Source organism: Gymnoscopelus braueri (genome assembly GCF_963280865.1).
Source record: "Gymnoscopelus braueri genome assembly, chromosome: 18".
Taxonomy (NCBI): domain Eukaryota; kingdom Metazoa; phylum Chordata; class Actinopteri; order Myctophiformes; family Myctophidae; genus Gymnoscopelus; species Gymnoscopelus braueri.
The window spans coordinates 28,669,505-28,683,193 of NC_137618.1; the positions used below are offsets into that span (position 1 = coordinate 28,669,505).

Below are 13,689 nucleotides of genomic sequence, written 5' to 3' on the forward strand. Positions count from 1 at the left end.
TTGATGCATGGACTGGGCCCCAAACCTGGGAAGAACCTCTGTTAATGATTATTCATGATTATTAGATACTCACCTTTATGATTTGAACGTTATGCAGTAACTCAGTGCCATTCTCTGAATAAATACCCATATATGGGCTTGTACCACCACTGTCTGACTCTTGGCTTTGATCGATACCCCACAGTGTATAGTTTAAATGTACAGATAATTTATTTTTGATATTATACTGTTTAGACAGATGATAGGGTCTTGGTCTACCTATGATCCTAGATTACTATTTCTATGCATTTGATGTATTATGTCGTGTTTACCTTGCTTACTGTAAGTCGCTCTTGATTAAAAGCGTCTGCTAAATGCCAAAATTGTAAATTGTAACTCAAAGTCATGCCACCTCAAGACACTGGCGTCGTCAGCTGCATCACAAGTTACAACACGAGTGAGCATGACGAGGATTTAAGGGACGTCGTGAGGTGGAGTGAGGCAAACTATCGTGGGGGCTACACTGGACGCGAACGGCCTTTTGGCGTGTAGTTAAAGCGCAAGGGGCCGGGGGGGAGAGAGTCAGTGCACTGAAGTCAAGGCACAGACTACTTTGTTGTTGACGGACAACGGATGCACGCTTATGAGAAACAACAAAAATAAAACCTGGCAAACCAGTTGCGTGCATTAGCGCAAGATGAGGATAAAGGAAACATTCAGTCTAAATGTCCAGTTTGCTAATTCACAACTACTGTGCCAGATAATCACCAAGAGAGTAAAAAAAGAAAGAACTTTTCAGTTATTCAGTCCGACTTCACTGTAGCCTATAGTAGCCTTTTCATAAATATTTGTATTAGGCTGTCCTGAAAGTTTATAATAGAGAAATGTAAAGTTTCAAATACAAAAGTAGTGGTCAACAACACTGTCAACAACACAGTAGTCTGTGCATTGACTTCAGTGCGCTGAGACTCTCTCCCCACCCGCCCCCTTGTGCTTCAACTACACGCCAAAAGGCCGTTCGCACACTGGACGGGGTGGAGGATGTGATGGAAGTGATTGTACAGAGGAAGCTGGAGGCTATCAGGGCCAACCCCTCCCACCCACCCACCCCACATGGAGATCGAAGAGCGGTGAACAAAAGGAACGGTAATTGACTTTCCATGACTCAGCGACGATTGTAACATCCACTCTGTTGTCATCTGTAACGTTACCTGTGGTCTGTGCTGATGTCATCACTATGCTCTCTTTCTTGTTCTGCATCAGACAGGATGATTGTATAGGGTGTGTATACGTTTTGTATACTTTAAAACATATTATTGGTGTGTTTTTGTGTTACTCTTCCTTTGGATGTATCTTGCTGTACTTCTAATTCCTGTATCTGTAACCTGATGAGTGAAAACTGATGTGCTGTCTCTGGCGCCTGAATTTCCCTCACAGATCAATAAAGGTATCTAACTAACTAATATGACATTTTGATTGCAAACTAAATAACAAATCCCAAAACATCCCCGACTCATCACAGGATATGTACTTAGAAAGCATTTGTAATGTGTCATTTCCCTGTAGGTTTTCTTAATACATTCTTGATGAATGAATGTGAAACACAAAAGACACCTTTATGTGTTTCCTGTTCATATTCCCTGCCGAGAACAATCAAATGAAGCTATGTAAAAATGACCCGGAGCAGGAAATGGGTATGCCTTCTGGAAACCCAGGAACTACAGTTATGCACAGTATAGTCTTTGTACTTTGGAATAAAGAGCCATCAGAGTTATAAAGGACTTTGATTCAAAAGCATAGCAAGCAGCAGTCCCAGCAAGGCTGGACTACATGTAGCCTATGCATTTTTTTAAAGTGTAAGCTTTTTAAGTAACATTTTTATTTATTTATTTTGCCACGGCCTATTGGTGCGTTCACACTGGCAGATACAAAGCTACAGTTTACCATTCATTTTCAACGGAAACCAGTGACATGAAGATACAAAGCGACAAATGCTGTGTCGCTTTGTATCTTTGGTAGGTCAGTATGATCTGAAGTGACAGTAGTGGTCCCAAGTCTAAGGCAGCACATAGTTCGGATGTGCACATCCCCGGGTATGGACTAGTAGATACCTTAGTATTTATTTTCACCTTTATTATTTTCTTTTTATTCCTGTTTTTGCTTTTGCTTTCTTGTATTGTGATCGAGTGTCGCTATCTAACCGCCCAGAGGTGAGCGCTTCCACCAGGTTAGCCAGTGGTGTGAGGGAAGAGTTCAGCACCACGGCCAGTGCCGGCCCTTTGGCCAGTGTCTGTTTTTAATCAGATGATGACAGCTGCGCTTTGACTACTAACCACCTGAACAGGCTGGAGACAGATGCGCTGGCTGAGTTGGTTCTGAATCTGATCAAGCTTTTGCTATAAGTGCTCACTCTACCTCAACAGTGGCTGGCTCTCCTTGGTGGTAGACAATATAGCATGTAACCTTTTGGGCTCGCTCTTAATGGACCAATACCCCAGACCGGGAAGAAGTTTTGCTTGGCTGTTTATTTAATTCCCCCCACCCTGCTGTTGTAACGAGCCCCCTCAATAAATTCTCACTTTGAGCATTTGAACAGTCTTTGCCTCTGTTTTGGTCAAACATAGTATTTGACAATAAAAGTATTGTATTTTAATTACAGAAAAGGAAAGGAGAAACAATGGGAAAGAATAAGGAAAAAGAGGTAAAGGGAAAAAGGAAGAAATGATCCTACTTGATAATAATTTTCTATTGTTACTATCTCTATCTCATCTTCTTGAGTGATATGTACTGTACCTTCTCCACTGTATAATCTGGATTGGAATGAAAACTTAAAATAGAAATGATAAAAAAAACAAAAGTAATTTCAGAAAAGTATGAGATAAAAAAAATACAATGATTACAATGTATGATAAAAACAAAAAAGAATGCTTAAGTCATTCACTCATTCACTTCCTCTGCCTGCTTAGGATCCTTTTTGGAGCCTCAAACTGGTTAACAAACCACATTCAGAATGTGTGTCATGACCGTCTCAGCAATTTTCCTTTCAATGAATAGGTTATGGCCATTTGGTATAAGTTGATAATAATAGTACATAAAAGTACAATACTTCTTTTCTGGTCCCTCGGGACATTTGTAGCACCAATATAATAAACAAAAATAATATTAAATGAATTAATAAAAGAATAGCAGCAATAGTAAGATTTCGGGCCACATCAGTGACATGCAGGCCATTGGGAAATGTCCCAAATCTCCCAATGACCAGTCTGGGCCTGGCTGTCCCCTTTGGTGCCATGCCATAAAAAACAATATGGATGGATGAATGGATAAAAAAAAACACCACATGGGCACACCCCTCTCTCACATGCACAAACAATATACGTGCGCACACGTACCCATGTTTCAAATCTCAATGAGTTTCTTCAGGCATTCCACCACATCCTCTCCCCTTTCCCAAGGCACAACATTGGCCTGGAAGTTGTCTATCTGCTTCAGGAGTTGGTGCATGGTGAAGTCCTTCCTGGGGAAAGCCGTGTCATCTGGGCCCAGGGCCCTGGAGGGGCAGATGTCATTGGCCCCGTCCCCAATGTAGAACACCTTTTGGAAGGGTGCTTTGCCTCGCTCTTGCCGTTTGGTCAGGTACTTCCTCAGGATGACTTGCTTGCACATGTTTTCTGGGCAATGTGTGCACTTATGAGAGTGGTAGGGTTGCAGGACGAGTTGTCCGTCCACGAAGCTCGCCGGGTTGCTGAAGATCCTCTGGAAGAGGTGACGAATTTTGTTGTATTCCAGCCACTTCTCTATGAAATACACATTAGCGTCTGAGACCACCAACAGCTCAAAGTCATTCTGGTGGTTGTCGAGGTACTCGAAGAGAGCCGGCAGTCCCGGGGAGGAAGGGATCTTCTCCACCACCTTGCGGATGGAGTCCTCGGACACGCCACGCTCCGCCATGTAGGCCAGCGTATTCTTCATGTACTCGTAAAAGTTTTTTTCTTTCAAAGCCATCAGATTATTGGGAAGCTGCTGGCCCAGTATTGTGTCCACCACTGTGTCATTGCTGTCCTCGTTGACAATGGTGCTGTCGAAGTCAAGCAGCATCAGGAAACGTGGGGTTGGAGATTCAGCAGTGCCGGGGCTGAAAGTGGCAGCCATCAGCAGAAATAGCTACTTCAGACAGTTACGTGATACAGCTTCTGACGTTGTTATTGCCCGGGATGAGCCACGTGGAGGGTTCTGCAACTACTGACCGTCAACACGGACAGGATGAAGTGTTTCCATCATATTTTCAGGGATAGCTAAAAGCAGGCAAGCTAAAAGCAGGCTAATACTGTGTGTTAAATGATCTTTCTTTTGTTTGACATTTCACTTTAAATGACAATGACATGGTTGTGTTGACAACGTGATGTCATTGCATGATGACGTCAACAAACCCATACAGAACTTTTGGGTTCTACAACTCCTACATTTCTGGCTATAGGCCTCAGGAACTAATTCATATGGACAGAGAATGGTAGATGTTTAGAACTTGAAAATCTAAACCATGGTCCATACTATACATACTTCCTGCGCTTTTCCAAATAATTAGTGCAACCACAGTCCAATAATTGTATCTATTTATAGTATAGTATAGTACACTACAGATCGACCTCAAACTCGGCGTGCATATTGCAGAGGACCCGAGTGCTCAGCGTCAAGTCGTCGGATAGGTGGCTGTCTATAACCGCAGAGCCGACCAATATATGCTTATGGGCATCCCCATACATGGGTAAATACTGATGACATCAGGGTTCTCCATATATGGCCATAAAAGGGACACAGGCAGACAGACAGATACAGAGATCTCCAATATGGGCATAAAAGGGACACAGACAGACAGACAGACAGACAGACGGGTACAACGGGTACAACAGGTATTGCATATCTTCCCCCACCTGCATGATTCCAGAGTAGGCCTGTGCACCAGTCTAGTACTGTACATTATAAGGTTTGGATGCTACTCCTTACACAGTTTTCATGCCACATACTGTACATGTCAAATAGAATGGTGTGCTTGTATTTTCCTGAGCGATATGTTTCATAGTTTCTATTAATTGTTTCCGCCAGGCCGAAAGGCATGGCGAGAGAGTATGTTTTTCACCCTGTCCGTCCGTGTGTCCGTGTGTCTGTGTGTCCGTGTGTGTGTCCGTCCGTCCATCTGTCTGTGAGCAGCTAATCTCAGGCACCGTTGGCCCGGTCGCAGCGAAACTGTGCACACACACTCCCTGGATGCCAATTCAGAACCTCTGCCCCAAATATTTCTCATGGCCCTTTTATAGCACCACCAGGAGGCCGATTTGTGCAAAACATATTTTTTGACAGTACTCCTACAGATTTTGTCCAAAGATCACGCAAATCACTACAAAGTATCTCTAAAGTCATTAAACGAAACGGGTCTTTCAGATTTTTCTTATTCCATCCTGATTGGCTAAAAATGTCTTCCAAAGTTTGCAGGAGTGCTGTGTTTTGAACAAAATGCCTCAAATCATGAACACAGCATGCAGTTTCCGTGAAATTTTGCACGCACATTCCCATTAGGCCGAGGAAGAAATGCCACTTGAAATTTTTCCAATCAGCCTCATGGTGGCGCTATAACAGGCCGATTCGTGTTTTTACCTATAACTGCACCAATCTGTGTAAAACTTTGTATGCACACTCCTTAGAGGTCAACAAAAAACCATTGCCCTGCATTTTTCACATCTGCCTTTTATCGACTTATGTAGAACACATTATTTTATACTACTCCTTCCAATTTTATCCAAATTTCACGCAAATCGGTACACATGATCTCTATAGTCATGTGATCAAGACGGATGTGTTTGATTTTTCATATTCTATCCTGATTGGCTAAGATTGACATCTAAAGTTTGCATTATTGGCTTGTTTTGAACAAAATTCCGCAAATCATGAACGCACTGTCCGATTGCGGTCAAACTTTGCACGCACATTCACACTATGTTGAGGAACAAATGCCACCCTTTTAACATTGGCCTGCTATAGCGCCACCAGCAGGTCTAATTTAGCAAAACAAGTGTTTTTAACAAAATGCCTCAAATCATGAATGCAGTCAGGGTCCAATTGATGTGCAAGGCCTAAGAACAAATGGCACCCGTTTCACATTGGCCTATTATAGCGCCACCAGGAGGCCACAATAGCCTACCTGACCTGGCGGAGACCTGTGCTCCGAGGAGGACTTTTTCTAGTTTATTTCTGCATTAAACATCCTATGTATATGTATGGCAAAACTCACAGTTGGATAGAGTGAGTAGAGCACACATTATGTTTTCCCTTTTTTACTATTCATAATGTGTGGCATCATGTCACATGTAGTTTGCGGGATCTCTAGTGTCATTATCTAAGCTGTGTGATTTACAGTTTTGGAATTTTGATCATCGGTTTGGACTACATTGGTTGGCTACACTGAGTGGCCAAAAGTACAAGACATTTTGATATCATTTCTCTATGATACTTAAATTACAGAACTTCCAAAATTGACTAGTACTACTCGACATATACATGTAGTATGTCTTTCCTTCCACATATTCCAAATTGACCGTCTGCTTCCGGATGCAGAGTAGGGTTGATACAATATGTCGCAATATAAATCAGTTTGCATTGTGAATTCATAACACCAGAAGCCTTAGAACAGGAAAATGAAGCCATAATGTCCTGCTATATTTAAATCAATATAGCAAAAACTCAGTAAACAGTCACCTTAGTTTTCTCCAAAGTCCTATGAAGTTATTTTATTGTACTCAGAAAACTACTAATTAATTCTACGCCTATTTTCAATCTCTCACCCCCAGTTGCATTAATGCACCTCCAATTATCACGACGTACTGTATGTTGCAGCTTCAGGTAGTTATCTGTTGTTTATTGCTATGGCCTTTCATTTTGCCTTCCGAGCCTTTTGTTTCCTTAAAGTAATTTCTACATAGCCGTCCCAAATGTCATCGGCAACAGGCTCAGATACATCAGCATGTGTGCATTAGGAAGTCCTACAAGGAATATCATATTGAGGTGGCAGGAATACAAATACTTCTCACACTTAGGCCTTTTTATCTTCGTTTTTGTCATGAGTGCGAGTGCTCATAAATTGTATTTGCTTGAACAAAACTGAAAGTCACCAGAACATTTTGATTTTGTATACTGCTCAATTTATTACCATATTTAAAAAAAAACTTGAAGAAACACAAAGGTCTCTCCACCTTTGCGGTCTTTTCCCTCTCCGACTCCCAGTGCTCGTCCTTTACAAACATCTTTGTCCGGATGATGGTGGCAGACTGTTGTGATGAAGCAGGTGCCGGAGTGCCTCCGGTGTTAATTAAAGTCCAGACCATTGTAGTGGTGTGCAACTTGTAGATGTCATTAGTCCACAGAGTTAGCCATTTGTAACCTCCAAAGACATACATGACCTTCCCCAAGTCACAGGCTGAGTGGCCGAACCTCGCCTCTGGAACAGTCCGAGAAATCATGGGTTTGACCCATCTGTGGGTGACGACATCGAATGCATAAAGCACGTTGTAGAGCTCCCTCACACCATTAAACCCGCCCCAGATGTAGATGATATCGTCTATCAGCACAGCTGTGTGACCCCGGCGCATGGACGGAACCTCAAAGGGAAGCAGTACCCTCCAGAGTACACCTTGTGCCCGACTGCCACAGCAGCATGACCAGTTCTCTTTCGTCCCCCTTCGAGATGCACTAAACACCTGAACATCTCACAACTCTGTAAAAGAATGGAGTGAGTGTGTGCACTACCAATTATAATGGTATACAGTGGCACAAACGTCACGCAAAGTTTGGCCAATCTATGAAACTGAAGGATTTTGCCAATCAGGGATCGCTGATGCCTGTTGAACGCCCTAATATGGCAAATGAATCACCATAAGTGTTCATTTCAGTTGCCCATGCATCCAGAGAACAACACCTACAGTGCTTGTCTTTTCAAACTGTTAAGTATTCATTCAATCAATCAACCAATCAATCAACCAACCAACCAACCAACCAACCAGAGAGAGAGAGAGAGAGAGAGAGAGAGAGAGAGAGAGAGAGAGAGAGAGAGAGAGAGAGAGAGAGAGAGAGACACGCACGCACGCACGCACGCATTAATGTACACGCACACTTAAGATACGCCCACTGCTCCAGCAGGCAGTTTACAGTGTTGCCATGTCCACTTATTATAAGCCACTTTGGGGTTATTTTTATGTAAAGACAAGTTGCTTGTAAATATTGGTATGTAAGGGTTGCGTATTTTTGCCTTGTTTCTAAAGTGTAGTTGCTTATTTGGGCTTGTTTCCTAATGTTGTTTTCTTAAACCTTTTCATGGCAAGGACCTCGAGGTCTGGCACAAAACATTTTCAGATGGGGGGGGGGGTCTAAACATTTTATCAACCCAAGTCTTGTATGGACCATCTTGTATGGACCATACAAGACTATACCTCAGCTTGTAGATCGGCTATTTTCAAATAGAAGCGAAGCGAGTCGCTTCTTTTGGGCTTGTTTTCATAGACCCGGTTGCTTATTTCTCTCGCAGAATCTGGCAACGCTGACACTCAACCTGATAATTACCAGCAGCCTGTGAAGAAGCAAGCAGACTCAGAGCCGATCCAGAGAGGTCACACATTTAAGAAACTCGAGAGAGAGAATAATATTGCCTAAGTTCTGCACTGTTTCAAGAGGCGCACACGGTAAATGCTTATTGTAGTTGTGCTTTCATTGATTTGTGATGTATCTGTGTATGTGTGTTATCAAAATGTGCAAATGTAAACTTTGTTTGAGAGACTTCAGTGTAACATGCCAATAATTGGATGCACCTGTGTGGACTTGATAATCAAGAGGACAAATGTATGTTTATTCTTTTCATAGTTTTCACGGTGTCTAGGTGTTTACTATTGGAGGAGTTTGGAGAGTTGTGGAAATAAAACCCAGAAAAGACATCTGTATGAGGCGTGGACAGAAATTGTTTAAAATAACATGAACTTAATGCTAGTTGTTTTTAGACCTAAACAGTTACTTCTTATGTCTTGGTCAGTGTGAAGATGGCGGATTGTCAAAGCGATGATGCAGGGGGCTTGAGCCCAAGAGAAGTGTATGATAGACTGACCACACAAGGAGACCAAGTCAGAACCCTACAAACTGCCAAGGCTGATAAAGTAAGTATTTCGGTTCATATTATTCATGGGTTTTCAGAATCCGTGAAGATATTGCATGTGGTCCCTGACCATGCATTTTGTAGGAAAGTGAAGATTTGTATTTTATTTTTATCGTCCACTAGTTGAGAAACAGTGCAGTAAATTACCTGGTGACGTACGACACCAGTCATACGTCAATGTTAGTTACTGGGAAGTTGGAGGTCAAAAACTTTAACAGAAATGGGAGTTAGAATCTCAAGGGAAACCGTACCGGATTTCCTGGTGAGTCACCATTATTATGAAATGTGCACATACTCAATCGCATGTGTCTGCTTGCTCATACATACGTTGCAATGAATCAGTTAACATGATTTTTAATATGGAAGGTTAAGAGAATAGAGAACAGAATAACGGCAACCATGGGAAATGAATAGATCAGAGGTTCTCAATCTTTTTTTAAGCTCAGGACCACTAGTATATCTCAGTTAAATAATGACTGTTAAGGGCTTGATTTAATTCACCTCGAATTAACAAATTGAATTAAGCCCTTAACGGTAATTATTTAATTTCAAGCTTTTTCCCCCAAACCACGCCCATATCCCCCCTCCTAACACAACAGTGGTCCCCAGGTTGATTCTCAGTCAGGGTGGTGGTCCCTGGTTCATAATCAGTTGAAAACCCCTGATATTATTGACAAAATCCAACAGTTTTGTAAATCATGACATTTGCATGTTCCTCCAAACACGTGTCCCAGTGTCTCACTTATTTGACAGCAGCATTTTTGTTTACAGGCTGACATTGATGCTGCCATCCAAATTCTGTTAAAGTTAAAACTGGACTACAAACAGATAACGGGTCAGGATTACAAAGCAGGATGTCCGCCCTCAGAAGATTCTGTTGTTCATGACAACGGGCCATCAGAAGATGGTGCTGATGTAGATACAGTTGACCCATGGAATGTGTCCTCCACCAGTGCCAAGGGAGTGGACTATGACAAACTGATAGGTACAATGGACCAAAAGGATTGTTAATGCTGCATTGTGCCTCTACCAAAAACCTGGGAACAATTGTGTGTGTGGTACGCATGTATTTTTATAAACATACAGTGCTGCTGTATGTAGCAATATATAATTATTACAACTAATTACAATATGTGATATCCTACTATATCTTTCCTTAGTCAGGTTTGGTAGCAGCAAAATAGATAAGGAGTTGGTGGACAGACTTGAGAAGGTGGCCGGCCAGAAAGCACACCGCTTTCTGAGAAGGGGAATCTTTTTCTCTCACAGGTCAGCAACAGAGCCAATACTAGTAAAGATTTAATCTGACTCTGACCCTTCATGAGTCCGTATTCTGGTGAAATGGTTGTGCTTCATGTGTATACAATATTATTTGTAATCTCTTCTCCGTGAATGGAAAACGTAATGCACATATCTCTGTTCTGGCTGTTTTGTCTGGCAGAGATATGCACCAGGTGCTGGATGCATACGAGAAGAACAAGTCCTTCTATCTTTACACCGGCAGAGGACCCTCATCAGAGTCCATGCATGTTGGACACCTCATCCCCTTCATCTTCACCAAGTGAGCCTTATCTCAAAGTTTATGAACTTTTGTACAGAGATGTTGGAAACCAAGGTTATCTCTGTCAGACAAATACTGTTGAGATACTGCAACCCCTCTCCTGCCTTGTTCTAGGTGGCTGCAGGATGTGTTCGACATCCCTCTGGTCATCCAAATGACGGACGACGAGAAATACCTGTGGAAGGAGCTGTCCCTGGAGGATTGTCACCACTATGCAATGGAGAATGCCAAGGACATCATTGCCTGTGGCTTTGATGTCAACAAGACGTTCATCTTCTCTGACCTCGACTATATGGGGTAACGGCAAGCGCTCAGTTGCTTCATGGTACATTGTGTGAATTGCTGTGTTGGAGCTTTTTGGTTAGCTTTCTAACCAAAGAGCCCCCTTTTGCCCAGACAGACAGGACATACGATTAGACCCCCCCCACTGTTATCCCTGCTCATGCATCCTTCTCATCATTTGCACCCTTAACCAGTTTGCATGTCTGTTAATATCTCACTCATATTGGTCTCCACAGTTCGACGCCTGAATTTTACCGTAACGTGGTGAAGATCCAGAAACATGTCACTTTCAACCAGGTCAAAGGGATCTTTGGCTTCACGGAAAGTGACTGCATAGGTAAGATTACCTGAGAAGAGATACTTTGTAGAGGGGAAGGAAATGCATTTTTATTTTTTGTAAAATAAAAAGCAAAGAAAATGTAGTGGAGTTTGTTAGTTCAGGCAACCACAGGTTAAATCAAAGACTGAAGTGATCATTTATCTCATGTGTCATGTACTTGCTCTTCTATAATTGATAGGCTCTACCCATTGCTAAGGTATGTCTGTTTTAGGCGATCCTTAATATTATATATTATATTATTTTTTAAAGTTTCTCACCTCTCTATCCAGGAAAGATCAGCTTCCCAGCCATTCAGGCAGCTCCATCCTTCAGTAGCTCTTTCCCTCATATCTTCAAAGGCAGACAGGATGTTCCGTGTCTTATCCCTTGTGCCATAGACCAGGTCAGTCATTCCATTTGTTTATTTAGTGGGGACAATATACAGCACATTAACTAACCACTTAAACCCTATATAATTCATATTCTATACTTGGCCCCCTTCTTTTTTCCCCTCTACACAAGTGTCTATAGCCGATCTACCTCAGCTTGTAGATCGGCTATCGCAGAATGTTAGCATAATATGACATCACGTCTTATGTGATGTAAATGTGCCAAATTTAGCCAAAGGAAAATGTTCATCAAAATGGATATTTTATCACTGATAAAGTTAAGGGTTAAACTTGAAACAACCTGTCTTTCCATGTTTCCAGGACCCCTACTTCAGAATGACCCGTGATGTAGCCCCCAGGATCGGCTATACAAAGCCAGCTCTGCTGCACTCCACCTTCTTCCCTGCCCTGCAGGGGGCTCAGACAAAGATGAGCGCCAGTGACGCTAACTCCTCCATTTTCCTCACTGACACACCCAAGCAGATTAAGAACAAGGTGATGCATGCTTTCACAGGAGGCGTTTATTGAATCTTGCCCACGCTACAGTGGTTCAAATTTGGTCATTTTCAACTTGAAGCATGTATTTGAACATGACTGAAAATTAAACAAACAATGGGGATGAAGAATGCCTAAAATACAGTATATTGCTACATCAACAGTTGGTTAGCATTTCTAACTGAATAATAACCTGGCTATGTTGCTATGGCTCATAGATAAACATGCATGCGTTCTCCGGAGGGAAGAACACAGAGGAGGAACACAGGAAGCATGGTGGTAACCCAGATGTAGACGTGTGCTTCATGTATCTGACCTTCTTCCTGGAAGATGATGAACAGCTGGAGAAGATCAGACAGGTGAGAAAAAGGAGACTATAAGGAACTGACACACTGCAAGCGTCAGATACGTGCGTCATCAAATGTAGCCATTGTTTATAACGGCGGTAGCCGCAATGTAGGCATCAAGTGGAGCATGGCTCTATTTTGGAGTGTCAATGCTCGGCACAGACCAGAGAGAGAGCAGGAGAAGAGAGTGAATGGAACGACACAGTGCAAACTCCCAGCATGTGTGTTTGCGTGTGCATATTTTGGCACGTACCTCGTTTAATTTGGGTCAGTATGATGTTAAAAGCCTATAATATATTTATATGCAATTACACACGGAAGAGATGAGTGCTACAGTAGACTGTTTATTTTCGGACTGCTGTGCCGGCGTGTGGAAGACGGCCAGCTACAGGGAGTTAGGAGGGATAATACAGACGGCAGGTACTGAGGCTCAATGCAGAACGTGAAGCAACGATACAGTACATAACCCAGCCGAATATAGACGTTTGACGCTTTCAATGTGAAATAATGACACGTGTCAGGAACACTCGCATCAATGGCGCTTTCACTGTGTCAGATAATACTTCTTGTACATACTTAAGTACTTGTGCTTTCATAATTCATTGCCCTATAACTTTCCTGTCTTATCTCCACGCCTTCCCATAGGACTATACCAGTGGAGCCCTGCTAACAGGGGAGTTGAAACAACTTTTGATTAACACTCTGCAGCCAATGATTGCCGAACACCAACAGAAAAGGAGCGAAGTGACAGATGACATGGTCAAGCAGTTCATGACCCCCAGGCCGTTGAACTTCTAGCCTGTTACAGAATTTTGACTGTTAAGTTTTATCTTCTGGTCAGTAGCAATGACAATACCAATGTGAATCCTGTGACAATGTTTAATATGGATCTCACTTGTGAACTGGGAAAAAATAAAAATTATATTCAACAATTAAATTCATGTTATGCGCTTACATTACATACAGCTAATCATTACAAAAATGTACATGCCACTTGTTGCCAGAAACATTAACTCACTGTGTCAAATTGACTGTAAATGTTTCCATAAATTGTTCTTATGCCATTTTATGAACAGGGAAAATTGTTCCAAAACTGGCAGAAAAAGACTGGCTCGCTGCATAAAATA

The 13,689-nt window shown here is 42.2% G+C and overlaps 2 protein-coding genes across 2 annotated transcripts; one reads left to right on the plus strand and one right to left on the minus strand.

Annotated features, from left to right (window-relative positions):
* Window positions 1-3,378: 3,378 nt before the first annotated feature.
* On the minus strand, window positions 3,379-4,131 carry LOC308073310 (putative phosphatase phospho1; the record flags this gene model as incomplete). Its single annotated transcript, XM_080412186.1, has 1 exon — window positions 3,379-4,131. The coding sequence occupies one exon, from the start codon at window positions 4,129-4,131 to the stop codon at window positions 3,379-3,381; it is 753 nt and encodes a 250-aa protein (XP_080268312.1).
* A 4,555-nt stretch (window positions 4,132-8,686) lies between these two features.
* LOC308106126 (tryptophan--tRNA ligase, cytoplasmic-like) lies at window positions 8,687-13,647 on the plus strand. Its single transcript, XM_080457164.1, has 11 exons — window positions 8,687-8,705; window positions 9,050-9,170; window positions 9,941-10,154; window positions 10,330-10,438; window positions 10,611-10,730; window positions 10,845-11,027; window positions 11,249-11,349; window positions 11,622-11,734; window positions 12,042-12,215; window positions 12,434-12,574; window positions 13,208-13,647. The coding sequence occupies exons 2-11, from the start codon at window positions 9,057-9,059 to the stop codon at window positions 13,358-13,360; spliced, it is 1,422 nt and encodes a 473-aa protein (XP_080313290.1). The 5' UTR covers window positions 8,687-8,705; window positions 9,050-9,056; the 3' UTR covers window positions 13,361-13,647.
* Window positions 13,648-13,689: the final 42 nt, after the last annotated feature.